Genomic DNA, 12281 nt, shown 5'->3' with positions numbered 1-12281 from the left:
TTATAAAGAAAATTTTATTTCCATATTAGACAAACAAGTGGAATAAAAAATAAAAACTGAGACCACCAAAGAGGTCATTTGGGGTTTTACTGATGTTGTTAACAATGGGGCTATAAACAAGAAACAGGATAGAGACAAACCAGAAGGCCTAAGTGTGTGGCTCCCAAGGATTACAAAAGCAGAAAGTGAGCAGCACAGAATCATGTTTGTAGAGGACACTAAAGACTTCCAGAGTAATAATGTGCCAAGTTATTGGCGCCAAATTATAGGAAGATCCTAGGAACCTAAGCAAATAAAAGGAAAAGTGGCAGATGAGTGTTAAAATGAGCATATGGCCTAAATCAGGCATAGAAAACAACAACTTCTCAGCTGTCAGTTATGACCCAAGAATATGATCTCGGAGTCACTGTAAACGGACCCCTGAGGATATCAGCCTAATACTGAAGTACAGATTAAAAGCAATGCAAAGTGTCCTGGCAGCCATCAAGATAAGTGCTAAAAAGAAAGCGAAACTAGTATCCTCCCCTCATTAAATTCTGATGTACCCGCCCCCCACACACTATGTTCCTTCTGTCATTTGTGTCCTGCCCCTTCAACTACATACAGAAAAGGAGTTAAACAAGATCAGTGGGTCTCAAATGCCAGTCCCCAGATCCATCCAAAAAACAACTCTTTCAGAAACACTTAGGAGAAGCTTTTAAAAAAAACAGATTCCCAGGCCACACTCACAGAGATTCTATTTCTGTGCCTCTGAAAGGCCGTTCTAGGTGGTCCTGAAGCAAGGATCTGTTCAGGAAATCACTGGGAGGCTTCTCTCTAAATCTACTCTCAGAAAGGATTTAAGAAAGCTTACAATAAAAAATAAATTCAAAAGAAAAGAAACCATGTGAGGAACTACCAAGAACAGATTATAATTCCTATACTTGCACATTAAACAAAGTGGAAAAGATCTGCAAAAGACAATTAGGATCACCTACAGGAAGAAGTTTCAGCCTTGAAGTGTGAAAAAGCTAAGAACCCTACCAAGCCCCCCGAGATTCCTCCAATTAACAGCAGGGCCAGAATAAACTCTCCCCATGAGCTACAGGTTCCCAGGGTGCCCTCCTCATCTCTACCCTTCTCAATTCAAGACTTATAGCCCCAGGAGAATGTCAGGGTGTTCCAATGCAGAGGTGAGACTGTGTGATTAAAACCCACCGCTGGCATGTTTCTCTAGGTCGCCAACAAGCACTCCCACTAGTCTATCCTGATACCACTACTGAAGCCAGGAATCTCCCTAGCTCATTTCTATCCACCTTCAACCCACTCCACTATCCAATCACTTAGTCTAATTCAAATTTTAACTCTCGTCTTCCACACTACAAAAACCACATTACCACATTTCATATTTCATAATCTACTGTCTCAAAAAAAAAGAAAAAAAAAAAACAAAACAAGCAACAGGAACAGAAAACATGTTTCATGCAGAATAAGCAGCAACTCAAAGCGAAGCCTACCATAAGGTAGATTTCTCAGTTTGGGTTCATCATGCCTAAAAGACATGCATTGTAAGGTTTCTTATACAATCACAGCCTTTGGGACTGTTGGGAGCTTAGAGACAACAGGTTTACCACTTCGTTTAAAAAAGAAAGAGTCTGAGGGGCACCCAAGCGGCTCAGTCAGTTAAGCATCTGACTCTTGATTTCAGCTCAGGTAACGGATCTCAGTTTGTGGTTTGAGCCCTGCGCGAGGCTCTGCACTGACAGCACAGAGCCTACTTGGGATCCTCTCTCTCCCTCTCTGCCCCTTACCCGCTTGCTCGCTCTCGCTCTCTCTTTTGAAATAAATAAGCTAGGAAGGAAAGGAGGGAGGAAGGGAGGGAGGCTGAGAGGTGAAATGTCTTACCCCACATCACCCAAGTGGAGAATAGCAGCATCTGGGCTAGAACTTGTATCCCCTGAATCCTAGGCCAACAATCTCTCTTCTCTGCCAGGTTGCTTCCCAGAGACAATGTTAAGAAATTAGTTAATAAATTAATGTTAATAAATTCATATTAATGTTAATAAATTAATAATGCTTATTAACTTTAAGCACAGATTCTCCAGTCTCCTCAATTCCTCCCCTTACACAGGAGGTTGGTGTTACAAGCCCATCCCAAGGAAACTACTTCCCACACAGAGAGAACCCAAAGCACCTCAAAATGTGTCAAGGCATAAAGAGAGGAGATGGTGCCTTAAATCACTCGTCATAAGCTTGTAAACGGAGACAATGTGCCAAGTCCAGTTTATATCACTGACTGAACATCTCAAAAATGACATGTGAAAATGTCACCTAAATTTTCATATGATGTTCACCTAGAAGTTGTTTTCCTTCCTAATTTTCAAAACATGCCAACAGAAACCACTGTTTTTTTTCCCCAAACATCAGAGCTAAGTGTAAAAAACATTAGTGTATCATATTGAGTCTCACTGAAAGTGAAATCCCACAACACTCCATCTGCATCAAATGTTCACAACCTGTGATTCTGCATTAATTTGTGCTGTAAAAACAAAAAGCATATGTCAGTCTCCCAAGAGAGGAATTAGCAACAGAAACTGGGTGTCTATCCATTTCCCAACAAGAAATAAGAGGAAAAGCTACATTAAGCCCCTTAAGAGTTGAATCCCTTCATTCCTTGTCCTGGATAAGACAAAGAATTTCCTACAATATTTATTAGCTATGCTGTTCCTGGGAGAAATGAAATAAAATAAATCCAAAGACCAGATTCCAAAGAATATCTACTGCACCCCCTGCTAGAACCACACCTGTCAGCTAGACCGCTAACCCACTGGAAAGTGGGTACACAAAAGGCCTTGGAACCTTCACTCATTTCCCAAATTTCACCCTCCAAGTAAACTGAGGCATAGACTCCACCAAATCATTTGCCCATTTAGGGGTGCCTGGGTGGCTCAGTCGGTTAAGCATCCGACTTCAGCTCAGGTCATGATCTCACAGTTCGTGGGTTCGAGCCCTGCATCAGGCTCTGTGCTGACAGCTTGCTCAGAGCCTGGAGCCTGCTTCGGATTCTATGTCTCCTTCTCTCTCTGCCCCCTCCCCTGCTCACGCTTTGTCTTACTCTGTTTCCCAAAAATAAATAAATGTAAAAAAAAAAAAATTTTTTTTAAATCATTTGCCTATTTATTACCAGCACCGATCACCACCAAACCTTAGGAGTCTTCCCTCATGATAATAAGCCACACTGTGCATGAGCTAGTTCCTTTCTGACCATTAGTTTGAGCTCTGAAGCACGCTACTCTGTGCTTCACCATCACTGTTCCTTACAGCTTGCTAAGTTAAAAGTGGTGCCAGAGGGGGGCAACTAGGTGGCTCAGTCGGTTAAATGCATGACTTCAGCTCGACTTCTCAGTTTGTGAGTTCGAGCCCTGCATTGGGCTCTGTGCTGACAGCTCTGAGCCTGCAGCCTGTTTCAGATTCTGTCTCTGATTCTCTCTGCCTCTCCCCCACTTGTGCTCTCTCTGTCTCTAAGATAAATAAACATTAAAAAAATTTTTTTAAAAAAGTACTGCCAGAGGCCAGAGCAGCAGACTATTCCATGTAGCAATAAAATGCTAACAGAAATATAAACAAGGACAAGTTCTGCATGCTATTTAACTCTCATTGAGCCTGCTCTTGGCATTTATCTTTTCAGCTAAGTACCTTTCGCTGAAAGATGGTAACCTTAGGAATACACGGGACTGGCTGACCGGAAGTCAAAAAAGCTTAGTCTTGGCCCCTTAAGAGACATGAATATGACCAACAGCAAATTTTTTTTTTTATCAGTTCTCCATTGTTTACGTGTATTTAGTGAAGTTAATGTCAGATACTGATCTCACCAAGGTACCAGAACAACCACCTGCGCTGCTTTTTTTGCCTTCTATCACCCTAAAACACAAATGAATAGCTCACGTTAAACCCATACCACTTATGTGGCACCCTGAACTTGAAAAAATTAAAGAGATACTATAAAAATACTGAAGATAAACATCCATGGGGACCCTACAGCTTTTGCACTTGCTGTTCTCTCTACCAAGAACACACTTCTCCTACGGTTGATTCTTTGTTGTCCATCAGATCTCAGCACAAATGCTGACGAACAGCATTTTTTTAACCTTTCCGAAACACCTTATCTAACGGAGCCACTCCCTCCCTTAGTCCCAACCACCCCGTCCCATTCCCCTTCCCCTACCTGAAATCACTATCTCATAATATCGTGCATTTCTTGTTTACTTGTTTATTGTCTGTCTCCTTCATAAACCATAAGGGCAGGAATCTGGTCTACTTTTTACTACTGTTTCTCCAATACCCACACAAAGCTAGATGCACAATTTGTTCAAGAAAGAAAGGAAGTATGATTGCTCATCATTCTGTATCATTAGTTAGTACATGGCAGCAGCCACTGTTAGCATGACTAGAACCAGCTGGATGCTTCCTTTTCATACAGAAAAAAAATGACAGAAAACATTTAAGATACAGTAAAAACTTAGTACTCTTTTACTCGCAATCTTGATTGGAAGCCACCATGCTCACCTGCTGAGATGTGGGCAATTTTAAGACTATAGGGAAAAGCCTGCCATCCTATTCTACCTAGTTCTTTGCAAATGGCTCTACTAAAATATTATTCAGCCACCTTGTCCCTTTGAGTAGCAGAATAAGACTATTTTAAGTAGCTTAAGAAAGATGTGTTTTTTTTTTCTTTCAGTCTGCATGAGCTAAGTGCACGTAGGAAGGAGCAGATCAACGGACTACTACTTTTGTCCCCACTACACTCTGGAAAGACACATACTTCTTAGTTCAGAAACCTAAGATCTAAATTACAGACAGCATTTCCTACAAGCTGTACACTGGAGAAATTTCCACTAAGCTACTCACCAGGAAGCCTACATCCCACTTTAGAACAACCTGGCAGCACAATTCCCACTGAAGGAGGAAACTTGTGGCCATCTTCTCCTTTGGATGACCCTCTGCCTTAGTCGTCCAGTAGAGAATCTTGGTTCTTAGCATAAAACCAAAGACTGGCAGAGGGATTCCTTTCTCCTTAAGGCAATTACATGCGGTGGGGTGAAATGCTTTCGCACTGTCCTCTCTCTGGCCTTCTACACCATAAGCAGGTGCAGATATGCTGCTTCCATAGCCACTTCTGCTAAGCACACAGCTTCAAGAACCATGGCAGACTCACTCTGCTGTCCTGAAAGCAATCCATGTGCTCCTGCTTGGAAAGACACACAAACACAAGTTAGATGGGAAAATTAGGGTGAAAAGACACAGAAAAGGGCTCTATTCTCAAAACAGAAAGTAAATCAGGTGCATAAAACCAGAGAAAACAGCCATCTCTAATAGCTGCTAAGTGTGGTGACCAAATTCTATACTAAGTACCCCAAGACTTCTCTCAACCTCATCCATTTAACATGTGCTGAAAATAATCTGCTGAGATAACAGAAAGTCTAGCATATCATTCAAAGAAATCCAGAGTTAGAATCTTTCAGGATTTTGAGAAAAAAATATCTGATTTAACAAAGACATTTACTTTTCCAGGTTATATTTTGTCTGCCCACACACTTGCCAGTCTCATCCCAACTCAAGAAATATAAATCCACCTTCAGTTTTTCCATCATCCTCACTGCCTTTTCAGTAACAGAACAGCTCCAAAATGCTTGTGTCAACTTACTGCCCACTTCCTCCTTAAACACATTCCAGAACCAACTCTGTTTCTGTCCCCTTGCTCCCACTCTCAGAGCAGACAGAGCCTCTACCTTCGCCATCGTTTTTAAAAACCGGTCAAATACAAAGATTTTTTTTTACAACTTGATTCCCAAGTTCATTCTTCTTTTTTTTTTTTTCCAAGTTCATTCTTCTTTAACGTTAAAAAAGTAACAAAGGACTTACTAGAAACTTGCACCTTCCGTGGCCCTATAATCCGAGTTTTGCCCCCTCAAACAGAGGAAGGACTTTTCCTCTTCACTGCAGCAAAGCTCATCCCTAGACCATTTCAGACCTGCAACTCGGCCTTAGTCCAGACACATGTGGAGGGCTCACCCTGAAAAGCACACCCCTGGTTAGTCAGTGTTCCGGTTTCTACCCTTCTCCCAGTGGCAGTAACTACTATTTTCCAATTCTTCAAACTATTATTTCCTTCTCGCTTTCCTGTCACAGAGCTCCATCTTCCTTTCTGGACTTCTTACAAAGCAGTTCCTAGTACCACTGGAAATGATGACTCTCCAGGAAAATAAAACTTTGCTTAGCAGAAGAGCTTCACACAGAGCAATTTTCCAGTGGTCGATTTTTCATTCCAGAGAAGGCTTCTACACCTGGCATAAATCGGCCAGTCACTCTGCAGTTCATCCAGCTTCCCTCCCCTAATCCCTACTTCAACTCACCCACCCATCCCTGCAGTTTGGTCACAGACAAAAAAAAACAAAAAAACAAAAAAACAAAAAAAACCCCAGCAGTATAGACTACTCAATGGCTGAATTTTAAAAGCTTCCTCCCAAATAACTAAATAAATAAATAAAAATAAAAGCTTCCTCCCAGATTCAAATGTGTCTTCCACACGACTCTCCTAAGCACATAATGAAGCCTCTGACCACAATAACAGCTCGAGGATAAGTCAAGGAGTAACATCTAATCTTTCCTTAACTTGATTACAGTCAGCTTCACTTTCCTGCAATTTTGTGGTCATACATCACTGGCCCCACCCTCCACATTATAAAGTCTCGCCCTGGAGGCAGAAGCAGCATAGCATGTCAAACAGTACATGCTTTGGTAGACAGGCCTGGGTTCAAGTCTCATCTCTGCCTCTTATTACCAATAAAAAGTGCCTGTCCTTGTGTGAACTAGTCTTTCTAAACCTCAGATTACACATCTGTAAAATGCAGCCAAAAATGCTATCTACTTCTTAGGTGTTACAAATGCAATAATATAAACAGGACACTCAACACAAGACGTGACCCTTAATAAACAAGTGATGTTGATATTCAGTATCCATGGGGGTAATCTGTCAGGCATGGTCACCTCATAGAATCCAGATACCCTGGAAGCCTCTAGCATTGGTAGAAACAAAAACGTGTTCGGCCTCATTCCCACGCCACAAATGAGAGGGACCTTTAAGAAAAGTTCAAGCCTTAGCAAAGGAAAACACTCAGATCCACTCAATGCTGCCAATCGCACCACCAGACAGCCAAGCAATGCCGTGTCCTTATGGTGAAGGGAAAGATCAGTGCAAATGAAAAACCTAATTTAAAAGGATCTACTCATGGGTCAGATCAATATTTCAAAGAAGGGAAAATATGTGAACCTTGGAAATTCCCTTCTCAATCAGTTTCTAATAAATTCTGACTCTCCAATTATGTATAAAGGGGGAAACAATACTGAAAACCTTGGAAATTTCAACTGGTGGCAGAATATCACCCAAGAAATGAACACATGAGAATCAGGCTGGGGAGAAAAATCTCAAAATCTAATTTTTACACACACACACACGCAAGCTAAAGAACATTTTAACCCTGACAATGAGCCAAGAAAACAAAATGTTTTTTAAACTTTCTGCAACTACAAAAAACTGTGGAGCTTTGGGAGAAAAATGTCACAAAGAATATTTGTTGTTCCAGAAGGAAGTCAGTATTGAAGTCTGAAATGAAATCTATTAGTCTGTGGTCATCACAAATGGAAAATCTGTTAACCAAGAAATGTCAAGTTCCTGGATTTGGGAGCATTTGGGAGAGAAAAGAGGAGACAAGTGATAATAAGAATTTATACTACAAAATTATCATGGAGTTGGCGGTAAATTTTTAAAAATGAGCCTTGCAGGGTTTTAAATTCAAAATTCAAGAATTTAGAGAGTGAGGGTATATAAAAATCAGGCAGAATCAAGTGTTACCGCGGTGGACTGGGAATCCGAACACTTGGGGCTCTAGTCCTGGCCCTAATCCAAGCCACCACCATGCGATGACCTTAGGCAAGTCACTGCCCTCTTCAAACCAGTCTCCTTAGGCGTAAGAGGTGGAGGAACAATAATGATCTCTAAGATTTCTACTGGCCTAACATTTAAGGGTCAAAAGGAGAGGGAACACAAATACTAAAAGCTCTTGGGATTGCACACTTGACACCAGAGGTGGAGAGAAAAAGACGGAATATGAGGGCCAAAGAGCCAGAAAACTTGGGAGTTAAGTGAGCGTCGGTGGAAACTGAAAATCTTCAAGATGGCCAAGTGCTTAGTTTCAGAGAAGAGCGGATGTCAGGATCTCGAAAAGCTGCAAACTGCTCAGCAGATGTCAAAACAAACAGAAGAACGGGGGGATGGGAGGGCAGATATCAATTTATTATCTCCGTTAATCAATTAAGTAATCGATCTGTCCTAGTAAACAGCAGATCTGAGTGCCGCGACCACGGAAATCACTGTGACCCCTGATGCCAGGGTGTCCGGGAAGCAAAGTACCAAGGGGAGACCGTGTCGGGTTCCTTCTAGGAAGGGAATTCCGAGAATGAGTGAAAAGTGAGAAAAGGGGCAGAGGAAGGGATCTAGGAGACCACGCAGACTGGCGGAAGGGGAAGAAGAGCCAGCGCCAAAACCCGCCCGGAGGCGGGCGGTGGGGTCAGTGTCCGGGTCCCCGCTCTCACCATCTTGACGATGCCCCGCTGCACGGTGGGGACCGCGGGTCCCCCGGAGGTGCCGCCGCTCTGCGCGGAGGAGGCCATGTGTAGAGACAGAAAGGCAGCAAGTAAGGCGGTGGGCCGGCTTGGAGGTGTCAATGTGGGTGTCGGTGTTGGTGGGAGGCCGCCGCGGCAGGGAGCTGGCAGGCGACGGGTTTCGGGCAATGGACGGCACGGACGCGGCAGGCGCTCACAAGAGCAGCAGCGGGACTGAGAGCGAAAGAGGGGACGCGTTCTCCGCCGCCGCCACACGTTCTACTCGCCGCGCAAGCGTGCCAGAGCGCCACCGCCCTCCAGCCAATTAGCACCCAGGGCCCGCCGGACCTCAAGCCAATAGGCACCCTGCTCTCGGAGCCCCGCCCCTTAGTCCCAAAACGGGTGGCAAGCTCCAGGAAGCGCTGAAAGAGCTGATTTGCGGTGACGGGTTATGTACGAGGCGGGACTTCCGGGGCAGCCGTAGTAGGTAGTGTCGGGAGGTGTAGTGGGAAGGAAAGGACACGTCAGCATCTGGCCGCGGGGCGCGGGGGGCCATGGGAGCCCCGGGGGCGGGGACAGCCTCTCCTTCCAGTCTAGTCCCGCCCATTGCGCCCCGCCCCGCGGGCCAGCGGGGAGCCCACGTGTACTGCTGAGTTCTTGGAGGGCGCACCCGGATTGGGGAGCGCGGTTTGGGGAATCCGGAGCCAAGGAGGCGAGAACCTGAACAATCTCCGTACAGACTGCACACCTAATTCCGACATTTTACGTCAGCTAAAAGTGTGGGGAGGACTTGGAAAAGTCTGAGCATCGTTAAATCTGCGGATGCTGGCGTTGACGGAACGCGGCCAGGCACCCTTCCTGTAGTTGGGAGTGTATCTCTCGTGTTTGTGTCGCCGGTGTCTGGCACTTGTAAGGCTCTCGATTAATGTTGGGGGGGGGGTAGGGTAAATCTCTCTTAGGGGGTGATGTGCCCTGTGCACGGGAGAGAATGGCCCTCGTTTTCGGGCTCTTCTCAGCTTCGCCAATGAAGGTTAGGGAAAGCCATGGTACAAGCTCTCCCTGGGCCTAGAGGAGGCAGTCCCTTGGTCGCTTGTGAAGAGCCATGCCGGTTCCAACCACCTGATCCCATCCCTTAACCTGGCCCTAGTCTCTTCTGAATAAAGAGATTGGGGGAGAGGCGTGCGGAGCAAGGACATACAAATGTTTAAGTGAATGTTTAAAGGCAACTAATAATCCGTCAAGTGCTCACTATGTGGAGCCAAGGACCTTATGCCGGTTAATCTTAATCTTCAAACCTGGCTCCACGTTGAGGATACCACTTCACCTGTAGCTCTTTTGAGAAGAGGTTGTCTATACTTCCACACTTCACATATCCCAGTAAGGTTTGGGGCCACCAATCTTCCTAGATCCTTAGTGCTGCCTTTTCCATACCATTAACTTGCTACCCTCTCCAGAAAAACAACAACAACTTTGTGAAGGCTCATTCCACCAGATTTATACCACTCTTATCTCATTAAAGTTCTTGTCTTCTCTGCCTTAACTGCCACCTTGTCATTCGTTGAAATCAACACCTGGCGCACACTTCTCCACCCGGTGATCCTGAATGATTTCAACATTTATGAGCCTGACTTGTCCAATACCCTGGCCTCTCAGCTCCTTTACCTCATCTTCAATGAACTTCACCTCTGTACACCCCGTTTAGCCACCATGTTCAGTACAGATAAAGTATGGCAATTGTTCCATAGCTGAAATTGTGAACTCCAGATACCCCATTCTCTGATCATAATTGCTGTCCTTTCTACTTTCTCACTTAGTTACTTCTCTTACACCTTGTCTTATCTATTGCTGCATAACAATTTACCCCAAAACTTAGGTATTAAACAATGATCATTTATAATCTCTGCGTGGCTTAGCTGAATACCTTTGCCTCGAGGTCTTTCACAAGGCGGTAATCAAGGTGTCATTGGGAGTTGGGTTCTCATGCAGGTCTGTTAGCTGATGGAGGCTCTACTTCCAAATTCATTCACATAGTCATTGGCAGGATTCAGTTCCTCAAGAGCATTGGACTGAGGGCCTCAGTTCCTTGTTAGTGGGCCTCTCTATAGGGCAGCTCACCTGGTAGCTGGTTTCTATCAGAGCAGGCAAGTGAGAGAGCAAGAGAAGACAAGCAAGCCAGAGTCTTTTTGAACCTAATCTCAGAAGTAACATCCCATCGCTTTTGCTGCTTTTGCCGTATGCTGTTCCTTAGAAAAGTCATTTGGTTCAGCCTACTCTCAAGGGGAGAGGATTATCCAGGGGCATAAATACTAGGAGGCAGGATCACTGGGGATCATCTTAGAGGCTGCCGATCACACACTGTTATTTAATTTTACATAGAATTCAAAGTCCCTGAACCTCTCTATCTTTGTAATCTGTTCCCTTTTGCTTTCTCCTGAATCCTTGGTTAGACTCTTGTCATTTTGCTCTCTCTTCTCAGTGTCCTCATCTCTAATTCCCATTGTCTTCCATCCGACCTACCTGTCAAAACTCCAATTCTAGATCCTTCTGCCTTCTCCAAACCTACCACTTAGCTACAGAAAACACACAAATGCGCACATTGGTGCCACAGTGAATTCATGGGCCCTCCCACATTGCCTGGAGTTCTTCTGTTTCCTCAGTCACTTTGGTCGCTAGGTCTGGTTGCTGCTGTTGTTTAGTTTATTTTTTGAGAGCAGTTTTAGGTTTAAAGCAGTAGTAAGGGAAAGGTAGAGATTTCCCATATGCTCCCAGACCATACACATGCATAGCCATTATCAATACCCCTCACCGGAGTGGTGCATTTTCTACAGTTGATGAACCTATGCTGACACATAACAATCACCCAGAGGACATAATTTACATTAGGGTTCACTCTTGATGTACATTCTGTGGGTTTGGACAAATGTATAATGACATATGGACTTTTATGATGTCATGCAGAGTAGTGTCACTGCCCTAAAAATCAGTGAGTCTGGAGGGAGAGGGAGGTTGCGAATATATATATATTAAAAAATAAAATAAGGGGCACCTGGGTGGCTCAGTCAGTTAAGCGTCCGACTCTCGATTTTGGCTCAGGTCATGATCTCACAGTTCATGAGATTGAGCCCCACGTCGAGCTCTGTGCTGACAGTGCAGAGCCTGCTTGGGATCCTCTCTGAAAGTAAATAAATGAACTTAAAAATAAAATAAATATCAGTGAGTCTGTTTTAAACCTTCTCTATTTCCCTCTTAACTCCAACTCCACTGGCTCCCACCCTCTCAGATAGTGATAGGCCTTCTACTTGAGAGAGAATAAAAGCCATCAAGAACTGCCTCCATTTCCCACACCAAATCTGGAACCTTACCTTTTTTCTCATCCCTCTCCTTCCTCATTACAAAGAAAAACGTCCCCCTACTTCTTAGGCTAACCCCTCTATCTATGTTCTGGATCCACCCCCCTCCACCTTGTCAAGAACTCTCTTAATAGATAATTCTCTCTCCTGTTTTTACACCTTCTCAGTTTATCTGGATTCTTCTTATTAGCATTTAAATATTCTCCCAATTTCTTGCATAGTGAAAATAATTAAATAAATCTTCCCTTTCTCCACATCCCTCTTTCGATAGCTCTTCTCCTCCCTTCACAG

General features: G+C 44.1%; 1 protein-coding gene across 1 annotated transcript in view; it reads right to left on the bottom strand.

The window, feature by feature from the left end:
* Positions 1–8902, bottom strand: part of SND1 (staphylococcal nuclease and tudor domain containing 1) — a 424279-nt gene extending 415377 nt beyond the window's left edge. Inside the window, exon 1 of the mRNA XM_047094810.1 lies at positions 8632–8902. Within this exon, the coding sequence (XP_046950766.1) occupies positions 8632–8709 (78 nt within the window). The 5' untranslated portion in view covers positions 8710–8902. The remainder of the gene's footprint in view (positions 1–8631) is intronic.
* Between the last annotated feature and the right edge of the window lie 3379 nt (positions 8903–12281).

This window comes from Lynx rufus, unplaced genomic scaffold, assembly GCF_022079265.1.
Source record: "Lynx rufus isolate CCGP_SWC_20201006 ecotype Redwood Valley unplaced genomic scaffold, mLynRuf1.p SCAF_4, whole genome shotgun sequence".
Taxonomy (NCBI): domain Eukaryota; kingdom Metazoa; phylum Chordata; class Mammalia; order Carnivora; family Felidae; genus Lynx; species Lynx rufus.
The sequence above is the reverse complement of the archived record's forward strand: the minus strand, read 5'-3'. Positions and strand labels throughout refer to the sequence as shown.